General features: G+C 40.8%; 1 protein-coding gene across 3 annotated transcripts in view; it reads right to left on the bottom strand.

The window, feature by feature from the left end:
- spg (dedicator of cytokinesis spg) overlaps positions 1 to 20,984 on the bottom strand; it is a 392,951-nt gene that overhangs the window by 144,594 nt on the left and 227,373 nt on the right. For all 3 annotated transcript variants that reach the window (XM_071687033.1, XM_071687034.1, XM_071687035.1), the window contains one exon: positions 9,729 to 9,814. In XM_071687033.1, coding sequence (XP_071543134.1) covers positions 9,729 to 9,814 — 86 coding nt within the window. The remainder of the gene's footprint in view (positions 1 to 9,728; positions 9,815 to 20,984) is intronic.

Raw genomic sequence — 20,984 nt, 5'->3', positions numbered from 1 at the left:
ACACGTCCACACACGCAAATATACATACCTATACATCTCAACGTATACATACATATACACACACAGACATATACATATATACACATGTACATAATTCATAGTCTGTCTTTATTCATTCCCATCACCACCCCACCACACATGAAATGACAACCCCCTCCCCCTGCATGTGCGCGAGGTAGTGCTAGGAAAAGACAAGAAAGGCCATATTCGTTCACACTCAGTCTCTAACTGTCATGTATAATGCACCAAAACCACAGCTCCCTTTCCACATCCAGGCCCTACAGAACTTTCCATGGTTTACCCTAGACGCCTCACACGCACTGGTTCAATCCATTGACATCACGTCAACCCCGGTATACAACATCATTCAAATTCACACTATTCCTTGCATGCCTTTCACCCTCCTGCATGTTCAGGCCCTGATCACTCAAAATCTTTTTCACTCCATCTTTCCACTCCATCTTTCTCCCACTTCTCCTCATTCTGTCCACCTCTGACACATATATCCTCTTGGTCAATCTTTCCTCACTCATTCTCTCAATGTGACCAATCCATTTCAAAACACCCTCTTCTGCTCTCTCAACCACACTCTTTTTATTACCACACATCTCTCTTACCCTATTATTACTTACTCGATCAAACCACCTCACACCACATATTGTCCTTAAACATCTCATTTCCAGCACATCCACCCTCCTCTGCACACTTCTATCTATAGCCCATGCCTCGCAACCATATATCATTGTTGGAACCATATATTTTTGCTTTCCGAGATAACGTTCTCGACTTCCACATATTTTTCAACGCTCCCAGAACTTTCGCCTCCTCCCCCACCCTAAGATTCACTTCCGTTTCCATGGTTCCATCCGCTGCCAAATCCACTCCCAGACATCTAAAACACTTCACTTCCTCCAGTTTTTCTCCATTCAAACTTACCTCCCAAGTTACTTGTCCCTCAACCCTACTGTACCTAATAACCTTGCTCTTATTCACATTTACTGTCACCTTTTTTTCTTTCACACACTTTACCAAACTCGGTCACCAGCTTCTGCAGTTTCTCACATGAATCAGCCACCAGTGCTGTATCAACAGCGAACAACAACTGACTCACTTTCCAAGCTCTCTCATCCACAACAGACTGCATACTTGTCCCTCTTTCCAAAACCCTTGCATTCACCTCCCTAGCAACCCCATCCATAAACAAATTAAATGACCATGAAGACATCATGTACCCCTGCCGCAAACCAACATTCACTGAGAACCAAGCACTTTCCTCTCTTCCTACACGTACACATGCCTTACAGTCTCGATAAAAACTTTTCACTGCTTCTAACAACTTGCCTCCCACACCAAATATTCTTAATACCTTCCACAGAGCATCTCTATCAACTCTATCATATGCCTTCTCCAGATCCATAAATGCTACATACAAATACATTTGCTTTTCTAAGTATTTCTCACATACATTCTTTAAAGCAGACACCTGATCCATACATTCTCTACCACTTCTGAAACCACACTGCTCTTCCCCAATCTGATGCTCTGTACATGCCTTCATCCTCTCAATCAATACCCTCCCATATAATTTCCCAGGAATACTCAACAAACTTATACCTCTGTAATTTGAGCACTCACTTTTATCCCCTTTGCCTTTGTACAATGGCACTATGCAAGCATTCCTGCCAATCCTCAGGCACCTCACCATGATTCATACATACATTAAATAACCTTACCAATCGGTAAGCAATACAGTCACCCCTTTTTTAATAAATTCCATTGCAATACCATCCAAACACGCTGCCTTGCCAGCTTTCATCTTCCGCAAAGATTTTACTACCTCTTCCCTGTTTACCAAATCATTCTTCCTAACCCTCTCACTTTGCACACCATCTAGACCAAAACACCCTATATCTGCCACTCTATCATCAAACACATTCAACAAACCTTCAAAATACTCACTCAATCTCCTTCTCACATCACTACTATTTGTTATTACCTCCCCATTAGCCCCTTTTACTGAAGTTCCCATTTGTTCCCTTGTCTTACACACTTTATTTACCTCCTTCCAAAACATCTTTTTATTCTCCCTAAAATTTAATGATACTCTCTCACCCCAACTCTCATTTGCCCTCTTTTTCACCTCTTGCACCTTTCTCTTGACCTCCTGCCTCTTTCTTTTATACACCTTCCACTCATTTGCATTATTTCCCTGCAAAAATCGTCCAAATGCCTCTCTCTTCTCTTTCACTAATAATCTTCCTTCTTCATCCCACCACTCACTACCCTTTCTAATCTGCCCACCTCCCATGCTTCTCATGCCACAAGCATCTTTCGTGCAAGCCATCACTGCTTCCCCAAATACATCTCATTCCTCCCCCATTCCCCTTACGTCCTTTGTTCTCACCTTTTTCCATTCTTTACTCATTCTCTCCTGGTACTTTCTCCCACAAGTCTCCTTCCAAGCTCACTTACTCTCACCACTCTTTTCACCCCAACACTCTCATTTTTCTGAAAACCTCTACAAAGCTTCACCTTAGCCTCCACAAGATAATGATCAGACATCCCTCCAGTTGCAACTCTCAGCACATTATCATCCAAAAGTCTCTCTTTTGCATGCCTGCACCTCTCAGCACATTAACATCCAAAAGTCTCTCTTTCGTGCGCCTATCAATTAACATGTACTCCAATAACGCTCTCTGGCCATCTCTCCTACTTACATACGTATACTTACATATATCTCTCTTTTTAAACCAGGTATTCCCAATCACCAGTCCTTTTTCAGCACATAAATCTACAAGCTCTTCACCATTTCCATTTACAACACTGAACACCGCATGTACACCAATTATTCCCTTAACTGCCATATTACTCACCTTTGCATTCAAATCACCCATCACTATAACCCAGTCTCATGCGTCAAAACTACTAACACACTCACTCAGCTGCTCCCAAAACACTTACCTCTCATGGTCTTTCTTCTCATGCCTAGGTGCATATGCTCCAATAATCACCCATCTCTCTCCATCAACTTTCAGTTTCATCCATATCAATCTAGAGTCTACTTTCTTACACTCTATCACATATCCCACCACTCCTGTTTCAGGAGTAGTGCTACTCCTTCCCTTGCTCTTGTTCTCTCACTAACCCCTGACTTTACTCCCAAGACACTACCAAACCACTCTTCCCTTTACCCTTCGTTTCACTCAGAGCCAAAACATCCAGGTTCCTTTCCTCAAACATACTACCTATCTCTCCTTTTTTCTCATCTTGGTTACATCCACACACATTTAGACACCCTAATCTGAGCCTTCATGGAGGATGAGCACTCCCCGCGTGACTCCTTCTTCTGTTTCCCCTTTTAGAAAGTTAAAATACAAGGAGGGGAGGGTTTCCAGCCTCCCGCTCCTGTCCCCTTTCGTCACCTTCTTCGACATGTGAGGAATGCATGGGAAGTATTCTTTCTTTTTTCTTTTCTATCTTTTTTTTTCCAAAAGAAGAAACAGAGAAGGGGGCCAGGTGAGGATATTCCCTCAAAGGTCCAGTCCTCTGTTTTTAATACTACCTTGCTAATGCAGGAAATGGCGAATAGTATGAAAGAAAGAAAAGAAAAGATATACTTATGTATGGATGTGTGGATCAGGTGTTTGCTTTGAAGAATGTATGTGAGAAATACTTAGAAAAGCAAATGGATTTGTATGTAGCATTTATGGATCTGGAGAAGGCATATAATAGAGTTGAAAGAGATGCTCTGTGGAAGGTATTAAGAATAAATGGTGTGCGAGGCAAGTTGTTAGAAATAGTGAAAAGTTTTTATCAAGGATGTCAGGCATATATATGTGTAGGAAGAGAGGAAAGTGATTGGTTCTCAGTGAATGTAGGTTTGCGGCACGGGTGTGTGATGTCTCCATGGTTGTTTAATTTGTTTATGGATGGGGTTGTTAGGGAGGTGAATGCAAGAGTTTTGGAAAGAGGGGCAAGCATGCAGTCTGTTGTGGATGAGAGAGCTTGGGAAGTGAGTCAGTTGTTGTTCGCTGATGATACAGCGCTGGTGGCTGATTCATGTGAGAAACTGCAAAAGCTGGTGACTGAGTTTGGTAAAGTGTGTGAAAGAAGAAAGTTGAGAGTAAATGTGAACAAGAGCAAGGATATTAGGTACAGTAGGGTTGAGGGTCAAGTCAATTGGGAGGTAAGTTTGAATAGAGAAAAACTGGAGGAAGTGAAGTGTTTTAGATATCTGGGAGTGGATTTGGCAGCGGATGGAACCATGGAAGCGGAAGTGAATCACAGGGTGGGGGAGGGGGCGAAAATTCTGGGAGCCTTGAAGAATGTGTGGAAGTCGAGAACATTATCTCGGAAAGCAAAAATGGGTATGTTTCAAGGAATAGTGGTTCCAACAATGTTGTATGGTTGCGAGGCATGGGTTACAGATAGAGTTATGCGCAGGAGGGTGGATGTGCTGGAAATGAGATGTTTGAGGACTATGTGGTGTGAGGTGGTTTGATCGAGTAAGTAATAATAGGGTAAGAGAGATGTGTGGTAATAAAAAGAGTGTGGTTGAGAGAGCAGAAGAGGGTGTTTTGAAATGGTTTGGTCACATGGAGAGAATGAGCGAGGAAAGATTGACAAACAGGATATATGTGTCAGAGGTGGAGGGAACGAGGAGAAAGGGAGACCAAATTGGAGGTGGAAAGATGGAGTGTAAAGGATTTTGAGTGATCGGGGCCTGAACATGCAGGAGGGTGAAAGGCGTGCAAGGAATAGAGTGAATTGGAACGATGTGGTATACCGGGGTCGACATGCTGTCAATGGATTGAACAAGGGCTTGTGAAGTGTCTGAGGTAAAACATGGAAAGTTCTGTGCGGCCTGGATGTGGAAAGGGAGCTGTGGTTTTGGTGCATTATTACATGACAGCTAGAGACTGAGTTTGAACGAATGGGGCCTTTGTTGTCTGTTCCTTGTGCTACCTCGCACACATGAGGGGAGAGGGGGTTGTTATTTCATGTGTGGCGAGGTGGCGATGGGAATGAATAAAGACAGACAGTATGAATTATGTACATGTGTATATATGTATATGTCTGTGTGTGTATATATATATGTATACATTGAACTGTATATGTATGTATATTTGCATGTGTCGACATGTATGTATATATATATATATGTGTATGTGGGTGGGTTTGGCCATTCTTTCGTCTGTTTCCTTGCGCTACCTCGCTAACGCGGGAGACAGCGACAAAGCAAAATAAATAATATTATCATTATTGTGAGAGACCAAATTGGAGGTGGAAGGATGGAGTGAAAAAGATTTTGAATGATTGGGGCCTGAACATGCAGGAGGGTGAAAGGCATGCAAGGAATCAAGTGAAATGGAACAATGTGGTATGCCAGGATTGACGTGCTGTCAATGGATTGAACCAGGGCATGTGAAGCATCTAGGGTAAACCATGGAAAGTTCTGTGGGGTCTGGATGTGGAAAGGGAGCTGTGGTTTCGGTGCATTATACATGACAGCAAGAGACAGTGTGAATGAATGTGGCCTTTTTTTCTTTTTCTAGTGCTAACTCGCTGGAGACGGGGTGGGGGTGGTTTGGGTTGGGTTGCATGCTATTTCGTGTGTGGCAGGGTGGCGACGGGAATGGTTGAAGGCAGAAAACATGAAATTTATGAGCTATATATTAATGAAGGAAAGGTGGGAATTAAAGGAAATCCTGAGAAGAAAATCTTAATAATGAGGGATAATGGGGCTAGTAAGAGTTTAATTCTGAAAGATGTATTAGAATAGAAAAAGCAGTCTTACTCTGGGGAAATTATAACTGTAAAAGTGTTATGGTTAGGCAAGCCTATCCCAATGCATTATATAAATCTTAAGAGTGGATTTGGGAGTGGCCGTGTAAAAGTTGGGATATGTGAGGAATTTCTTATGCCAGGAGTACACATGCTACTGGGGAATGATTTGACTGACAAATTAGTCCCAAAGCCTATCATGAGTAGTAATCCATTTGTTGTAGATACTATTGTAAAGGTGAACCACATGACATAAAACTATAGGGAATCACACTGATTGTAATGTACAGTGTAGTGAAATTGTTTATCCAGCTTGTGTTGTGACCACGTCAATGTCAAAGAGAGGAAAAGAAGTTGATTATGATTTAGGAGAATCATTTAATGAAGAGTATGTAACTAGAGTAATTCAGGAGAAATTGGAAATGAGAAGAGTACTGTGGAATTAAAAACTGATGTATTTCCAGATTTTGTTGTGGACAAGAAGAGTTGACAAAGTTACAGAAGGGTGGTGAGAGTTTGAAAGAATGTTGGAGTGAAGCTGCTAGCAAGGGGAATGAGAGTGATAAGTCAGTTGGATTTTATGTACAAAATAGTGTGATAATGAGAAAATGGAGGCCTGCTTATGTTCCAGCATCTGATCACTGGAAGGTCAGAAAGCAAACTGTAGTTCTAAAGAATTATGGGGTACATGTTATTGCTGTGTCTCATAGTTCTTGTTTGTCTGGACATTTGGGAGTTAAGAAGACAAATGATAGAATATTAACTCATTTTCATTGGCCAAATATGAAGAAAGATGTGTCCCAGGATTGTAAGACTTGTGAATTATGTCAGAGAAAGGGTAAACCCAACCAGACTATACAGCCTAAAACACGTACAAAAAAATAAGTATATATCAACAATATTGTGTGCGTCTACCAGATTTCCAGAAGCAGTACCATTACGTAGTATCCATTCTAAAAATAGTGTAAGAGAGTTAGTGAAATATTTCTCCTGGGTGGGTATACCTAAAATTATACAGTCAGACCAGGGAAGTAATTTCACTTCAGGAGTGTTCAAGAAAATATTAAAGGAGTTACATATAACACATAAGATGTCAAACGCTTATCACCCACAGAGCCAAGGAGTTGTGGAGAGATTCCATCAGACTTTGAAAAATACTTTGAGAATGTTATTTTTTTTTTTTTTTTATTATACTTTGTCGCTGTCTCCCGCGTTTGCGAGGTAGAATGTATTGTGAGGAATTGTCAGTAGACTGGGATGAGGGTCTGCCTTAAGTATTGTTTGCCATTAGAGATTCTGTACATGAGTCTACAGGTTTTAGTCCATTTGAGTCAGTGTATGGGCATGAAATAAGAGGTCCATTGAGTATGTTGAATGAAAAATGGTTAAGGAAGAGTGATTCTTCTGGATTATTGAAGTATGTATCAGCTTTTAAAAGCAGATTGTGTAGAGCTAGAGATTGCTGCAGAAAATTTGAAAGGGTTTCAAGAAGATATGAAGGTATGGTATGAAAAAACATTGAGAAGCAGAGTGTTCAAACCAGGTGGTTCGAGCGTTGGCATTACTGCCTCAGACAGGAAATCCTCTGAGAGCAAGGTTTTATGGTCCCTGGGTTACTGAGAAAAGAGTGGATGATTTGAACTACATTGTGATACTCTAGAAAGATTCAAGCCAAACCAATTGTCACATAAACATGATAAAACATTATCATGATAGAAATTCTGCAAAGGATGATTAGGTTACAAATGTACACTGTGCATGTGCTATGTCTGAAGATGCAGAGGATGTGGATGGAAATGAGAATGTAAAGTTGGAGAGATGTGAAGACAAATTGTCAAAAAATTCAGATGTGTTAGATAATATGAAAAAGAAGCTTGATCATATAGAAACAGAGTAAAGAGATGAGATACCACAAATACTAAATGAGTTTAGGTGTTTGTCTTCTTATATTCCTAGGAGAAATGATGTATTACCGCACGACTTCAAAATTGACGTTCACCTTGTGTGTTAAAAACTAAACCTGATGGTATTACCTACAGATTTTGTACTGATTTCAGAAAGCTAAATAAGATACTAAAGCTGACTCATATCCTATTGCAAGAGTAGATGTTTGTATTGATCAGAGAGGAGATGTAAAATTTGTAACTGGGTTAGACTTATTGAAAGGGTATTGGGAAGTACAGGTACACCACCGATTTTCTGGCACTTTTGGTTCCAAAGCCGTGCCAAATTAATCATTTTGCCACACCAACCGTGGTCATGTAATAATAATTCATAACACCCCTCTAACCCACTAATTATACATCTCCCATATGTCTAAAGTATACCATGGTCTGCTAGAAATTTAAACTAAACAAATATTAAATGTAAATCAAATAAATAAATGAAATACATTATACACCTGCTCAGAACTGAGGTGCTCATCAGTTACGAGTTTCACAAATTCATCCACATACTCAGCAGATTCTTCCAAAACATCTTTTTATCCTCCCTAAAGTTTAATGATACTCTCTCACCCCAACTCTCATTTGCCCTCTTTTTCAACTATTATACCTTTCTCTTGACCTCCTCCTACTTTCTCTTATACATCTCCCAGTCATTTGCACTCCTTCCTTGCAAGTATCATCCAAATGCCTCTCTTTTCTCTTTCATTAACAAATCTATTTCTTCATCCCACCACTCACTAATCTGCCACCCACCACTCACTAATCATTCTAATCTGCCCATATTTCACCATTCTCATGCCACATGCACCTCTTGCACATGCCATCAATGCTTCTCTAAATACATCCCATTCCTCACCCACTCCCCTCATGTCAATTGCTCTCATCTTTTGCCACTCTACACTCAATCTCTCTTGGTACTTCCTCACACAAATCTCCTTTCCAAGCTCACTTACTCTCACCAGTCTCTTCTCCCCAACATTTTCTCTTCTTTTTGGAAAAAGATTTACAATCTTCATCCTTTGCCTCCACAAGATAGTGATCAGACATCCCTCTAGCTGCCCCTCTCAGCATATTATCATCCAAAAGTCTCTCTTCTACACACCTATCAATAAACACGTAATCTAATAATGCCCTTCGACCATCTCTCCTACTTACATACATATACTTGAGTATATCTGTCTTTTTTAAACCAGGTATTCCCAATCACCAGCCTTTTTTCAGCACACAAATCCACAAGCTCATCACCATTTCCATTCACAACAGTGAATACCCCATGTACACCAATTATACTCTCAACTGCCACATTACTCACCTTTGCATTTAAATCACCCATCACTAAAGCCTGGTCTTGTGCACCAAAACTGCTGACACACTCACTCAGCTGCTCCCAAAACACTTGCCTCTCATAATCTTTCTTCTCATGACCAGGTGCATAAGTACCAATAATCATCCATCTCTCTCTATCCACTTTCAGTTTTACCCACATCAATCTAGAATTCACTTCCTTACACACTATCACACACTCCCACAACTCCTGTTTCAGGAGTAGTGCTATTCCTCCTTAGCTCTTGTCCTCTCATCAATCCCTGACTTTACTCCCAAGACTTTTCCAAACCATTCTTCCCCTTTACCCTTGAGCTCCATTTCACTCAGGCCAGAACATCCAGGTTTCTTTCCTCAAACATACTACCTATCTCTCCTTTCTTCTCATGTTGTTTACATCCACACGATTGAGACTGTGGACTTCACTACTGGGCAACAAAGCGAGGTCTTGTAACTAGTGGTGCAACTTAACTGAAGGAATGATGCAACATTAATTGTGTAAGGGTGTTTGGCCAGTTCAATAAAAACTCCGTATGGAGTTTCATAGGTAAGTCATTGGTTGAGGTGGAGCACTATACATCAAGGTTGTATAAATGTTTGTCTTCATGCATGTGTCTGTTTATTCATATGTATACATGTAAAAGAACTAAAAAAAAAAGAAGCAGCAGCACTTACATCGTATTAAAGAGCTGTCGGTACTCATCGTCTCCTTTATTTTCACTCACCAATATGTCAAGTTTATCTATCAACTCAGTCTCAACCTGCAAAATGTAAAATACTAGTTACAGAGGTACAGTAGAACATGATAGCTAAAACATTAAATAATGTTAACCTTAACTAGTTACATAAGCATATCTCACTGACCTCTTGGTCTGGGCTCTTTCAAGGAGGATGGAATGTGGTCTATGGTCCAGCCTATGTTGATGCCACTTAATTCAATCCTAATGTGGAAATTATCAAGCAAAATCCTACAAAGCTTTGCAACTATGTATGTAATGCCTTTTGAAGTGCTCATTGATTTAGGAATTTAAGAAAACCTTTCATAATAAAACCAAAAACTAGGTCTTCATCTTCATAGAACTAAATACACAACAACTAAATACACTAAATACACAACAGTGTAAACTTTCAAGACTTGTTCACAAAGGAGGGTGAAGGAAGAACCATCCACTTGTATATTTAGTTGCACCATAAAAAAAATTAAATGCCTCATCACTTGCCTTCACTTTCTTTTATCAACTACTTCAATTGTAAAATACTTACTCCATATAAAGCTGACTGATACAATGGAGGTGGTTCATCTATAGTGTCGTGAAGGAGTAATTCTTAAACATGAGTATATATTTTGTGCTCAGTGTAGATTAGTTAATGAAAGGAAAAGCTTTATCATTAAGCATCACCAGACCTAAGCAGTGCTGGAAATCAGAATATGTTGGTTACATGAACACTTCCATTCAGTATCTTACAGGAAAAATTTTTGACACCACATTACTGTTCTAATGTGACTACTACATTAATAATATTTTTAACAAAAGCAAAAGGAGAAAATTGAACACAATCAATTAGTGCTGGACTTGAAACTGGTACATCTTGTAACTATTTCTGTCTGGAGCATTCATGTCTTGCTATTTCAAGTTATGGTAGAGACTTCTGCTAAGCAACAGGCTTTTCTCAATCTAATTCAGCAAAAATCATTCAAAAAGCATCATGACTAAGACAAAACATGGCAGACAAAATCGTATGGCATGGATAACAGTTACTACAATATGCACCTCTGCTGGGAAATATTAGAAATTTTGAATACTAAAGCATTCCAGTTGGTTAAATGCCAAATGAAGATTTTCCAGTAAACTAAAAGGACACTTACATATGAACATGGTTCATGAACTTTATCAAAGCTGAATTTCTAGACCCACACAATTCTAATGAAATCAAAGCTATGTTCTTCAATGTCCTCTAACTAGGTGTGTCAGAATAATGTGATAATAAGGTATGAAGATATTCAGTATTCTAAAATATAATAATAATAATAATAATAATAATAATAATAATAATAATAATAATAATAATAATAATTATTTTGCTTTGTCGCTCTCTCCCGCGTTTGCAAGGTAGCGCATGGAAACAGACAAAAGAAATGGCCCAACCCACCCCCAATACACATGTATATACATACACGTCCACACACACAAATATACATACCTATACATCTCAATGTACACATATATATATACACACAGACACATACATATATACCCATGCACACAATTCACACTGTCTGCCTTTATTCATTCCCATCACCACCTCGCCACACATGGAATACCATCCCCCTCCCCCCTCATGTGTGCGAGGTAGCACTAGGAAAAGACAACAAAGGCCCCATTCGTTCACACTCAGTCTCCAGCTGTCATGCAATAATGCCTGAAACCACAGCTCTCTTTCCACATCCAGGCCCCACACAACTTTCCATGGTTTACCCCAGATGCTTCACATGCCATGATTCAATCCACTGACTGCACGTCAACTCCAGTACACCACATCGATCCAATTCACTCTATTCCTTGCACGCCTTTCACCCTCCTGCATGTTCAGGCCCCGATCACTCAAAATCTTTTTCACTCCATCTTTCCACCTCCAATTTGGTCTCCCACTTCTCCTCGTTCCCTCCACCTCCGACACATATATCCTCTTGGTCAATCTTTCCTCACTCATTCTCTCCATGTGCCCAAACCATTTCAAAACACCCTCTTCTGCTCTCTCAACCACGCTCTTTTTATTTCCACACCTCTCTTACCCTTACATTACTTACTCGATCAAACCACCTCACACCACACATTGTCCTCAAACATCTCATTTCCAGCACATCCACCTTCCTGCGCACAACTCTATCCATAGCCCACGCCTCGCAACCATACAACATTTTTTGAGCCACTATTCCTTCAAACATACCCATTTTTGCTTTCCGAGATAATGTTCTCGACTTCCACACATTCTTCAAGGCTCCCAGGATTTTCGCCCCCTCCCCCACCCTATGATTCACTTCCGCTTCCATGGTTCCATCCACTGCCAGATACACTCCTAGAGATATCTAAAACACTTTACTTCCTCCAGTTTTTCTCTATTCAAACTTACCTCCCAATTGACTTGACCCTCAACCCTACAGTACCTAATAACCTTGCTCTTATTCATATTATTCACATTGTCCTCAAACATCTCATTTCCAGCACATCCACCTTCCTGCGCACAACTCTATCCATAGCCCACGCCTCGCAACCATACAACATTTTTGGAGCCACTATTCCTTCAAACATACCCATTTTTGCTTTCCGAGATAATGTTCTCGACTTCCACACATTCTTCAAGGCTCCCAGGATTTTCGCCCCCTCCCCCACCCTATGATTCACTTCCGCTTCCATGGTTCCATCCACTGCCAGATCCACTCCTAGAGATATCTAAAACACTTTACTTCCTCCAGTTTTTCTCTATTCAAACTTACCTCCCAATTGACTTGACCCTCAACCCTACAGTACCTAATAACCTTGCTCTTATTCACATTTACTCTTAACTTTCTTCTTTCACACACTTTACCAAACTCAGTCACCAGCTTCTGCAGTTTCTCACATGAATCAGCCACCAGCGCTGTATCATCAGCAACCAACAACTGACTCACTTCAAAGCTCTCTCATCCATAACAGACTTCATACTTGCCCCTTTCCAAAACACTTGCATTCACCTCCCTAACAACCCAATCCATAAACAAATTAAACAACCATGGAGACATCACACATCCCTGCCGCAAACCTACATTCACTGAGAACTAATCACTTTCCTCTCTTCCTACACGTACACATGCCTTACATCCTCGATAAAAACTTTTCACTGCTTCTAACAACTTGCCTCCCACACCATATATTCTTAATACCTTCCACAGAGCAGCAGGTTTGGATGGTATTGCAGTGGAATCTATTAAAAAAAGGGGGTGACTGTATTGTTGACTGGTTGGTAAGGTTATTTAATGTATGTATGATTCATGGTGAGGTGCCTGAGGATTGGCGGAATGCTTGCATAATGCCATTGTACAAAGGCAAAGGGGATAAGAGTGAGTGCTCAAATTACAGAGGTATAAGTTTGTTGAGTATTCCTGGTAAATTATATGGGAGGGTATTGATTGAGAGGGTGAAGGCATGTACAGAGCATCAGATTGGGGAAGAGCAGTGTGGTTTCAGAAGTGGTAGAGGATGTGTGGATCAGGTGTTTACTTTGAAGAATTTATGCGAGAAATACTTAGAAAAACAAATGGATTTGTATGTAGCATTTATGGATCTGGAGAAGGCATATGATAGAGTTGATAGAGATGCTCTGTGGAAGGTATTAAGAATATATGGTGTGGGAGACAAGTTGTTAGAAGCAGTGAAAAGTTTTTATCGAGGATGTAAGGCATGTGTACGTGTAGGAAGAGAGGAAAGTGATTGGTTCTCAGTGAATGTAAGTTTGCGGCAGGGGTGTGTGATGTCTCCATCGTTGTTTAATTTGTTTATGGATGGGGTTGTTAGGGAGGTGAATGCAAGAGTTTTGGAAAGAGGGGCAAGTATGCAGCCTGTTAGGGATGAGAGAGCTTGGGAAGTGAGTCAGTTGTTGTTCGCTGATGATACAGCGCTGGTGGCTGATTCAAGTGAGAAACTGCAGAAGCTGGTGACTGAGTTTGGTAAAGTGTGTGACAGAAGAAAGTTAAGAGTAAATGTGAATAAGAGCAAGGTTATTAGGTACAGTAGGGTTGAGGGTCAAGTCAATTGGGAGGTAAGTTTGAATGGAGAAAAGCTGGAGGAAGTGAAGTGTTTTAGATATCTGGGAGTGGATCTGGCAGCGGATGGAACCATGGAAGCGGAAGTGAATCATAGGGTGGGGGAGGGGGCGAAAATCCTGGGAGCCTTGAAGAATGTTTGGAAGTCGAGAACATTATTTCGGAAAGCAAAAATGGGTATGTTTGAAGGAATAGTGGTTCCAACAAATAGTGGTCCAACAATGTTGTATGGTTGCGAGGCGTGGGCAATGGATATAGTTGTGCGCAGGAGGGTGGATGTGCTGGAAATGAGATGTTTGAGGACAATATGTGGTGTGAGGTGGTTTGATTGAGTAAGTAATGTAAGGGTGACAGAGATGTGTGGAAATAAAAAGAGTGTGGTTGAGAGAGCAGAAGAGGGTGTTTTGAAATGGTTTGGTCACATGGAGAGAATGAGTGGGGAAAGATTGGCCAAGAGGATATATGTGTCAGAGGTGGAGGGAATGAGGAGAAGTGGGAGACCAAATTGGAGGTGGAAAGATGGAGTGAAAAAGATTTTGAGTGATCGGGGCCTGAACATGCAGGAGGGTGAAAGGCGTGCAAGGAATAGAGTGAATTGGAACGATGTGGTATACCGGGGTCGACGTGCTGTCAATGGATTGAACCAGGGCATGTGAAGCGTCTGGGGTAAACCATGCAAAGTGTGTGGGGCCTGGATGTGGAAAGGGAGCTGTGGTTTCGGTGCATTATTACATGACAGCTAGAGACTGAGTGTGAACGAATGGGGCCTTTGGCATTTTTCCTAACACTACCTCGCACACATGAGGGGGGAAGGGGTTGTTATTCCATGTGTGGCGAGGTGGCGATGGGAACAAATAAAGGCAGACAGTATGAATTATGTACATGTGTATATATGTATATGTCAGTGTGTATATGTGTACATTGAGATGTATAGGTATGTATATTGTGCATGGGTGGACATGTATGTATATACATGTGTATGTGGGTGGGTTGGGCCATTCTTTCGTCTGTTTCCTTGCGTTACCTCGCTAACACGGGAGACAGCGACAAAGCAAAAAAAAAAAAATAAGAAAAAAAATAATAATAATAATGTGTGGAAATAAAAAGAGCATGGTTCAGAGAGCAGAAGAGGGTGTTTTGAAATGGTTTGGGCACATGGAGAGAATGAGTGAGGAAAGATTGACCAAGAGGATATATGTGTCGGAGGTGGAGGGAACGAGGAGAAGTGGGAGACCAAACTGGAGGTGGAAAGATGGAGTGAAAAAGATTTTGTGTGATCGGGGCCTGAACATGCAGGAGGGTGAAAGGAGGGCAAGGAATAGAGTGAATTGGATCGATGTGGTATACCGGGATTGACGTGCTGTCATTGGATTGAATCAGGGCATGTGAAGCGTCTGGAGTAAACCATGGAAAGTTGTGTGGGGCCTGGATGTGGAAAGGGAGCTGTGGTTTCGGGCATTATTGCATGACAGCTAGAGACTGAGTGTGAACGAATGGGGCCTTTGTTGTCTTTTCCTAGTGCTACCTCGCACACATGAGGGGGGAGGGGGATGGTATTCCATGTGTGGCGAGGTGGCGATGGGAATGAATAAAGGCAGACAGTGTGAACTGTGTGCATGGGTATGTATGTATGTGTCTGTATGTGTATATATATGTGCACATTGAGATGTATAGGTATGTATATTTGCGTGTGTGGACGTGTATGTATATACATTGTGTATGGGGGTGGGTTGGGCCATTTCTTTCGTCTGCTTCCTTGCGCTACCTCGCAAACGCGGGAGACATCGACAAAGCAAAATAAATAATAAATAAATATATATATATATATATATATATATATATATATATATATATATATATATATATATATATATTGACTGACCCGCAACCCTACTGTACCTAATAACCTTGCTCTTATTCATATTTACTCTTAACTTTCTTCTTCCACACACTTTACCAAACTCAGTCACCAGCTTCTGCAGTTTCTCACATGAATCAGCCACCAGCGCTGTATCATCAGCGAACAACAACTGACTCACTTCCCAAGCTCTCTCATCCCCAACAGACTTCATACTTGCCCCTCTTTCCAAAACTCTTGCATTTACCTCCCTAACAACCCCATCCATAAACAAATTAAACAACCATAGAGACATCACACACCCCTGCCGCAAACCTACATATATATATATAATATATATATATATATATATATATATATATATATATATATATATATATATATATATATATATATATATATATATATATATGTATATGCATATATATATATATATTATCCCTGGGGATAGGGGAGAAAGAATACTTCCCACGTATTCCCTGCGTGTTGTAGAAGGCGACTAAAAGGGAAGGGAGCGGGAGGCTGGAAATCCTCCCCTCATTTTTTTTTTTTTCCAAAAGAAGAAACAGAGAAAGGGGCCAGGTGAGGATATTCCCTCAAAGGCCCAGTCCTCATCCTCTGTTCTTAACGCTACCTCGCTAATGCTGGAAATGGCGATTAGTATAAAAAAAAAAAAAAAAATATATATATATCTTTTGCACAATCCATCACTGATTCCCTAAATACATCCCATTCCTCCCCCACTCCCCTTACTTCCATTGTTCTCACCTTTTTCCATTCTGTACTCAGTCTCTCCTGGTACTTCCTCACACAAGTCTCCTTCCCAAGCTCACTTACTCTCACCACCCTCTTCACCCCAACATTCACTCTTCTTTTCTGAAAACCCATACAAATCTTCACCTTAGCCTCCACAAGATAATGATCAGACATCCCTCCAGTTGCACCTCTCAGCACATTAACATCCAAAAGTCTCTCTTTCGCACGCCTGTCAATTAACACGTAATCCAATAACGCTCTCTGGCCATCTCTCCTACTTACATAAGTATACTTATGTATATCTCGCATTTTAAACCAGGTATTCCCAATCATCAGTCCTTTTTCAGCACATAAATCTACAAGCTCTTCACCATTTCCAGTTACAACACTGAACACCCCATGTATACCAATTATTCCCTCAACTGCCACATTACTCACCTTTGCATTCAAATCACCCATCACTATAACCCGGTCTCGTGCATCAAAACCACTAACACACTCATTCTTGTGCATGCTTGTGGCATGAGAAGAGTGGGAGATGGGTTGATTAGAAAGGGTAGTGAGTGGTGGGATGAAGAAGTAAGAGTATTAGTGAAAGAGAAGAGAGAGGCATTTGGATGATTTTTGCAGGGAAAAAATGCAATTGAGTGGGAGATGTATAAAAGAAAGAGACAGGAGGTCAAGAGAAAGGTGCAAGAGGTGAAAAAAAGGGCAAATGAGAGTTGGGGTGAGAGAGTATCATTAAATTTTAGGGAGAATAAAAAGATGTTCTGGAAGGAGGTAAATAAAGTGCATAAGACAAGGGAGCAAATGGGAACTTCAGTGAAGGGCGCAAATGGGGAGGTGATAACAAGTAGTGGTGATGTGAGAAGGAGATGGAGTGAGTATTTTGAAGGTTTGTTGAATGTGTTTGATGATAGAGTGGCAGATATAGGGTGTTTTGGTCGAGGTGGTGTGCAAAGTGAGAGGGTTAGGGAAAATGATTTGGTAAACAGAGAAGAGGTAGTAAAAGCTTTGCGGAAGATGAAAGCCGGCAAGGCAGCAGATTTGGATGGTATTGCAGTGGAATTTCCGCTCCTTGTATTTTAACTTTCTAAAAATGGGAATGAATTATGTTCATGTGTATATATGTACATGTCTGTGTGTGTATATAAATGTATACGTTGAGATGTATAGGTATGTATATTTGCGTGTGTGGTCATGTATGTATATACATGTGTATGTGGGTGGGTTGGGCCATTCTTTTGTCTGTTTCCTTGTGCTACCTCGCTAATGCGGGATACAGCGACAAAGCAAAATATAAATATATATATAATAATAATAATAATAATAATAATAATAATAATAATGATAATAATAATAATAATAATAATAATAATAATAATAACATTAATGATAATAATAATAATAATAATAATAATAATAATAATAATAATAATAATAAAATCATTCATATTCATTCTATCTTATTATACTTTATCGGTCTCCCACGTTAGCGAGGTAGTGCAAGGAAACAGACAAAGGAATGGCCCAACCCACCCACATACACATGTATATACATACATGCCCACACATGCACATATACATACCTATACATTTCAATGTACACATACAAATACATACACAGACATATACATATACACTTTCTTTCTTTTCTTTTTAACTATTCGCCATTTCCCGCGTTAGCGAAGTAGTGTTAAGAACAGAGGACTGGGCCTTTGTGGAATATCCTCACCTGGCCCCCCTCTGTTCCTTCTTTTGGAAAATTAAAAAAAAAACGAGAGGGGAGGATTTCCAGCCCCCCACTCCCTCCCCTTTTAGTCGCCTTCTACGACACGCAGAGAATACGTGGGAAGTATTCTTAATCCCCTATCCCCAGGGGTAATACATATACACACATGTACATATTCATACTTGCTACCTTTATCCATTCTCATCGCCACCCCACCACACATGAAATGGCACCCACTCCCTCCATGCTTGCGCGAGGTAGCATCAGGAAAAACAAAAGCCACATTCGTTCACGGTCAGTTTCTAGCTGTCATGTGCAATGCACTGAAACCACAGCTCCCTTTCCACATCCAGGCCCCAAAAAGCTTTCCATGTTTTACTCCAGACGCTTCACATGCCCTGGTTCAATCCACTGACAGCAAGTCGACCCTGGTATACCACATCATCCCAATTCACTCTATTCCTTGCACACCTTTGACCCTCCTGTATGTTCAGGTCCTGAATGCTTAAAATCTTTTTCACTCCATCCTTCCACCTCCAATTTGGTCTCTAACTTCTCGTTCCCTCCACCTCTGACACATATATCCTCTTTGTCAATCTTTCCTCACTCATTCTCTCCATGTGATCAAACCATTTCAATACACCCTCTTCTGCTCTCTGAACCTCACTCTTTTTATTACCACACATCTCTCTTGCCCTTTCATTACTTACTCGATCAAACCACCTCACACCACATATTGTACTCAAACATCTAGTTTCCTACACATCCACCTTCCTTCGCACAACCTTATATATAGCCATACCTCGAAACCATACAACATTGTTAGAACCACTATTTCTTCATACATACCCATTTTTGCTCTCCGATATAATGTTCTTACCTACCACACATTCTTCAATGCTCCCAGAACCTTCGCCCCCTCCCCACCGTACTTCAGCTTCCATGATTCCATCTGCTGCTGATTCCACTCCAAGATATTTAAAACACTTCACTTCCTCCAGTTTTTCTCCATTCAAACTTTCCTCCCAATTAATTTGTCCCTCAACCCTACTGTATCTAATAATATTACCTTGCTCTATTCACATTTACTCTCAGCTTTCTTCTTTCACACACTTTACCAAACTCAGTCACCAGCTGATGCAGTTTCTCACCCGAATCAGCCACCACTGCTGTATCATCAGTGAACAACAAATGGCTCATTTCCCAAGCCCTCTCATCCAAAACGGACAGAATACTTGCCCCTCCCTCCAAAACTCTTGCATTCACTTCCCTAACAGCCCCATCCATAAAGATATTAAACAACCATGGAGACATTATGCACCCCTGCCGCAAACCAACATTCACTGGGAACCAATCACTTTCCCCTATTCCCACTTGAACACATGCCTTAAATCCTTGATAAAAGCTTTTCACTGCTTCTAGCACCTTCCCTCCCACACCATATATTCTTAATACCTTCCACAGAGCATCTCTATCAACTCTTATCATATGCCTTCTCCAGATTCATGAATGCTACATACAAATCCATCTACTTTTCTAAGTATTTCTCACATACATTCTTCAAAGCAAACATCTGATCCACACATCCTCTACCACTTCTAAAACCACACTGCTCTTCCCCAATCTGATGCTCTATACAAGCCTTCACCCTCTCAATCAATACCCTACCATTCAACATCCCAGGAATACTCAACAAACCCATACCTCTGCAATCCAAACACTCACCTTTATCCCTTTTGCCTTTGTACAATGGCACTATGCATACATTCTGCCAATCCTCAGGCACTTCACCATGAACCATACATACACTGAATATCCTTACCAACCAGTCAACAACACAGTCACCCCCTTTCTTAATAAATTCCACTGCAATACCATCCAAACCCACCGCCTTGCAGGCTTTCATCTTCTGTAAAGCTTTTACTGCCTCTTCTCTGTTTACCAAATGATTCTCCCTAAGCCTCTCACTTCGCACACCACCTAGACCAAAACACCCTATATCTGCCACTCTGTCATCAAACACATTCAACAAACCTTCAAAATACTCACTCCATCTCCTTCTCACTTCACCACTACTTATCATTACCTCCCCATTAGCTCCCTTCACCGATGTTCCGATTTGTACTCTTGTCTTATGCACATTATTTACCTCCTTCCAAAACATCTTTTTATCCTCCCTAAAGTTTAACGATACTCTCTCATACTCCAACTCTCATTTGCCCCCTTTTTCACCTCTTTTGCACCTTTCTCTTGACTCCCTGCCTCTTTCTTTTATACATCTCCCAGGCATTCGCATTACTTCCCTGCAAAATTCGTCCAAATGCCTCTCTCTTCTCTTTCACTGATAATCTTCCTTCTTCATCCCACCACTCACTACCCTTTCTAATCTGCCCACCTCCCACCTTTCTCATGCCATAGGCATCTTTTGCACAAGCCATCATTGCTTCCCTAAATACATCCCATTACTCCCCCACTCCCCTTACGTCATTTGCCCTCACCATTTTCCATTCTGCACTCAATCTCTCTTGGTACTTCCTCACACAAGTCTCCTTCCCAAGCTCACTTACTCTCACCACTCTCTTCACTCCAATATTCTCTCTTCTTTCCTGAAAACCTCTACAAATCTTCACCTTCACCTCCACAAGATAATGATCAGACATCCCTCCAGTTGCACCTCTCAGCACATTAACATCCAAAAGTCTCTCTTTCATGTACTTATCAAGAAACACATAATCCAATTACGTTCTCTGGTCATCTCTCCTACTTACATTCGTATACTTATGT

Source organism: Panulirus ornatus, chromosome 43 (genome assembly GCF_036320965.1).
Source record: "Panulirus ornatus isolate Po-2019 chromosome 43, ASM3632096v1, whole genome shotgun sequence".
Classification (NCBI taxonomy): Eukaryota; Metazoa; Arthropoda; class Malacostraca; order Decapoda; family Palinuridae; genus Panulirus; species Panulirus ornatus.
The sequence above is the reverse complement of the archived record's forward strand: the minus strand, read 5'-3'. Positions and strand labels throughout refer to the sequence as shown.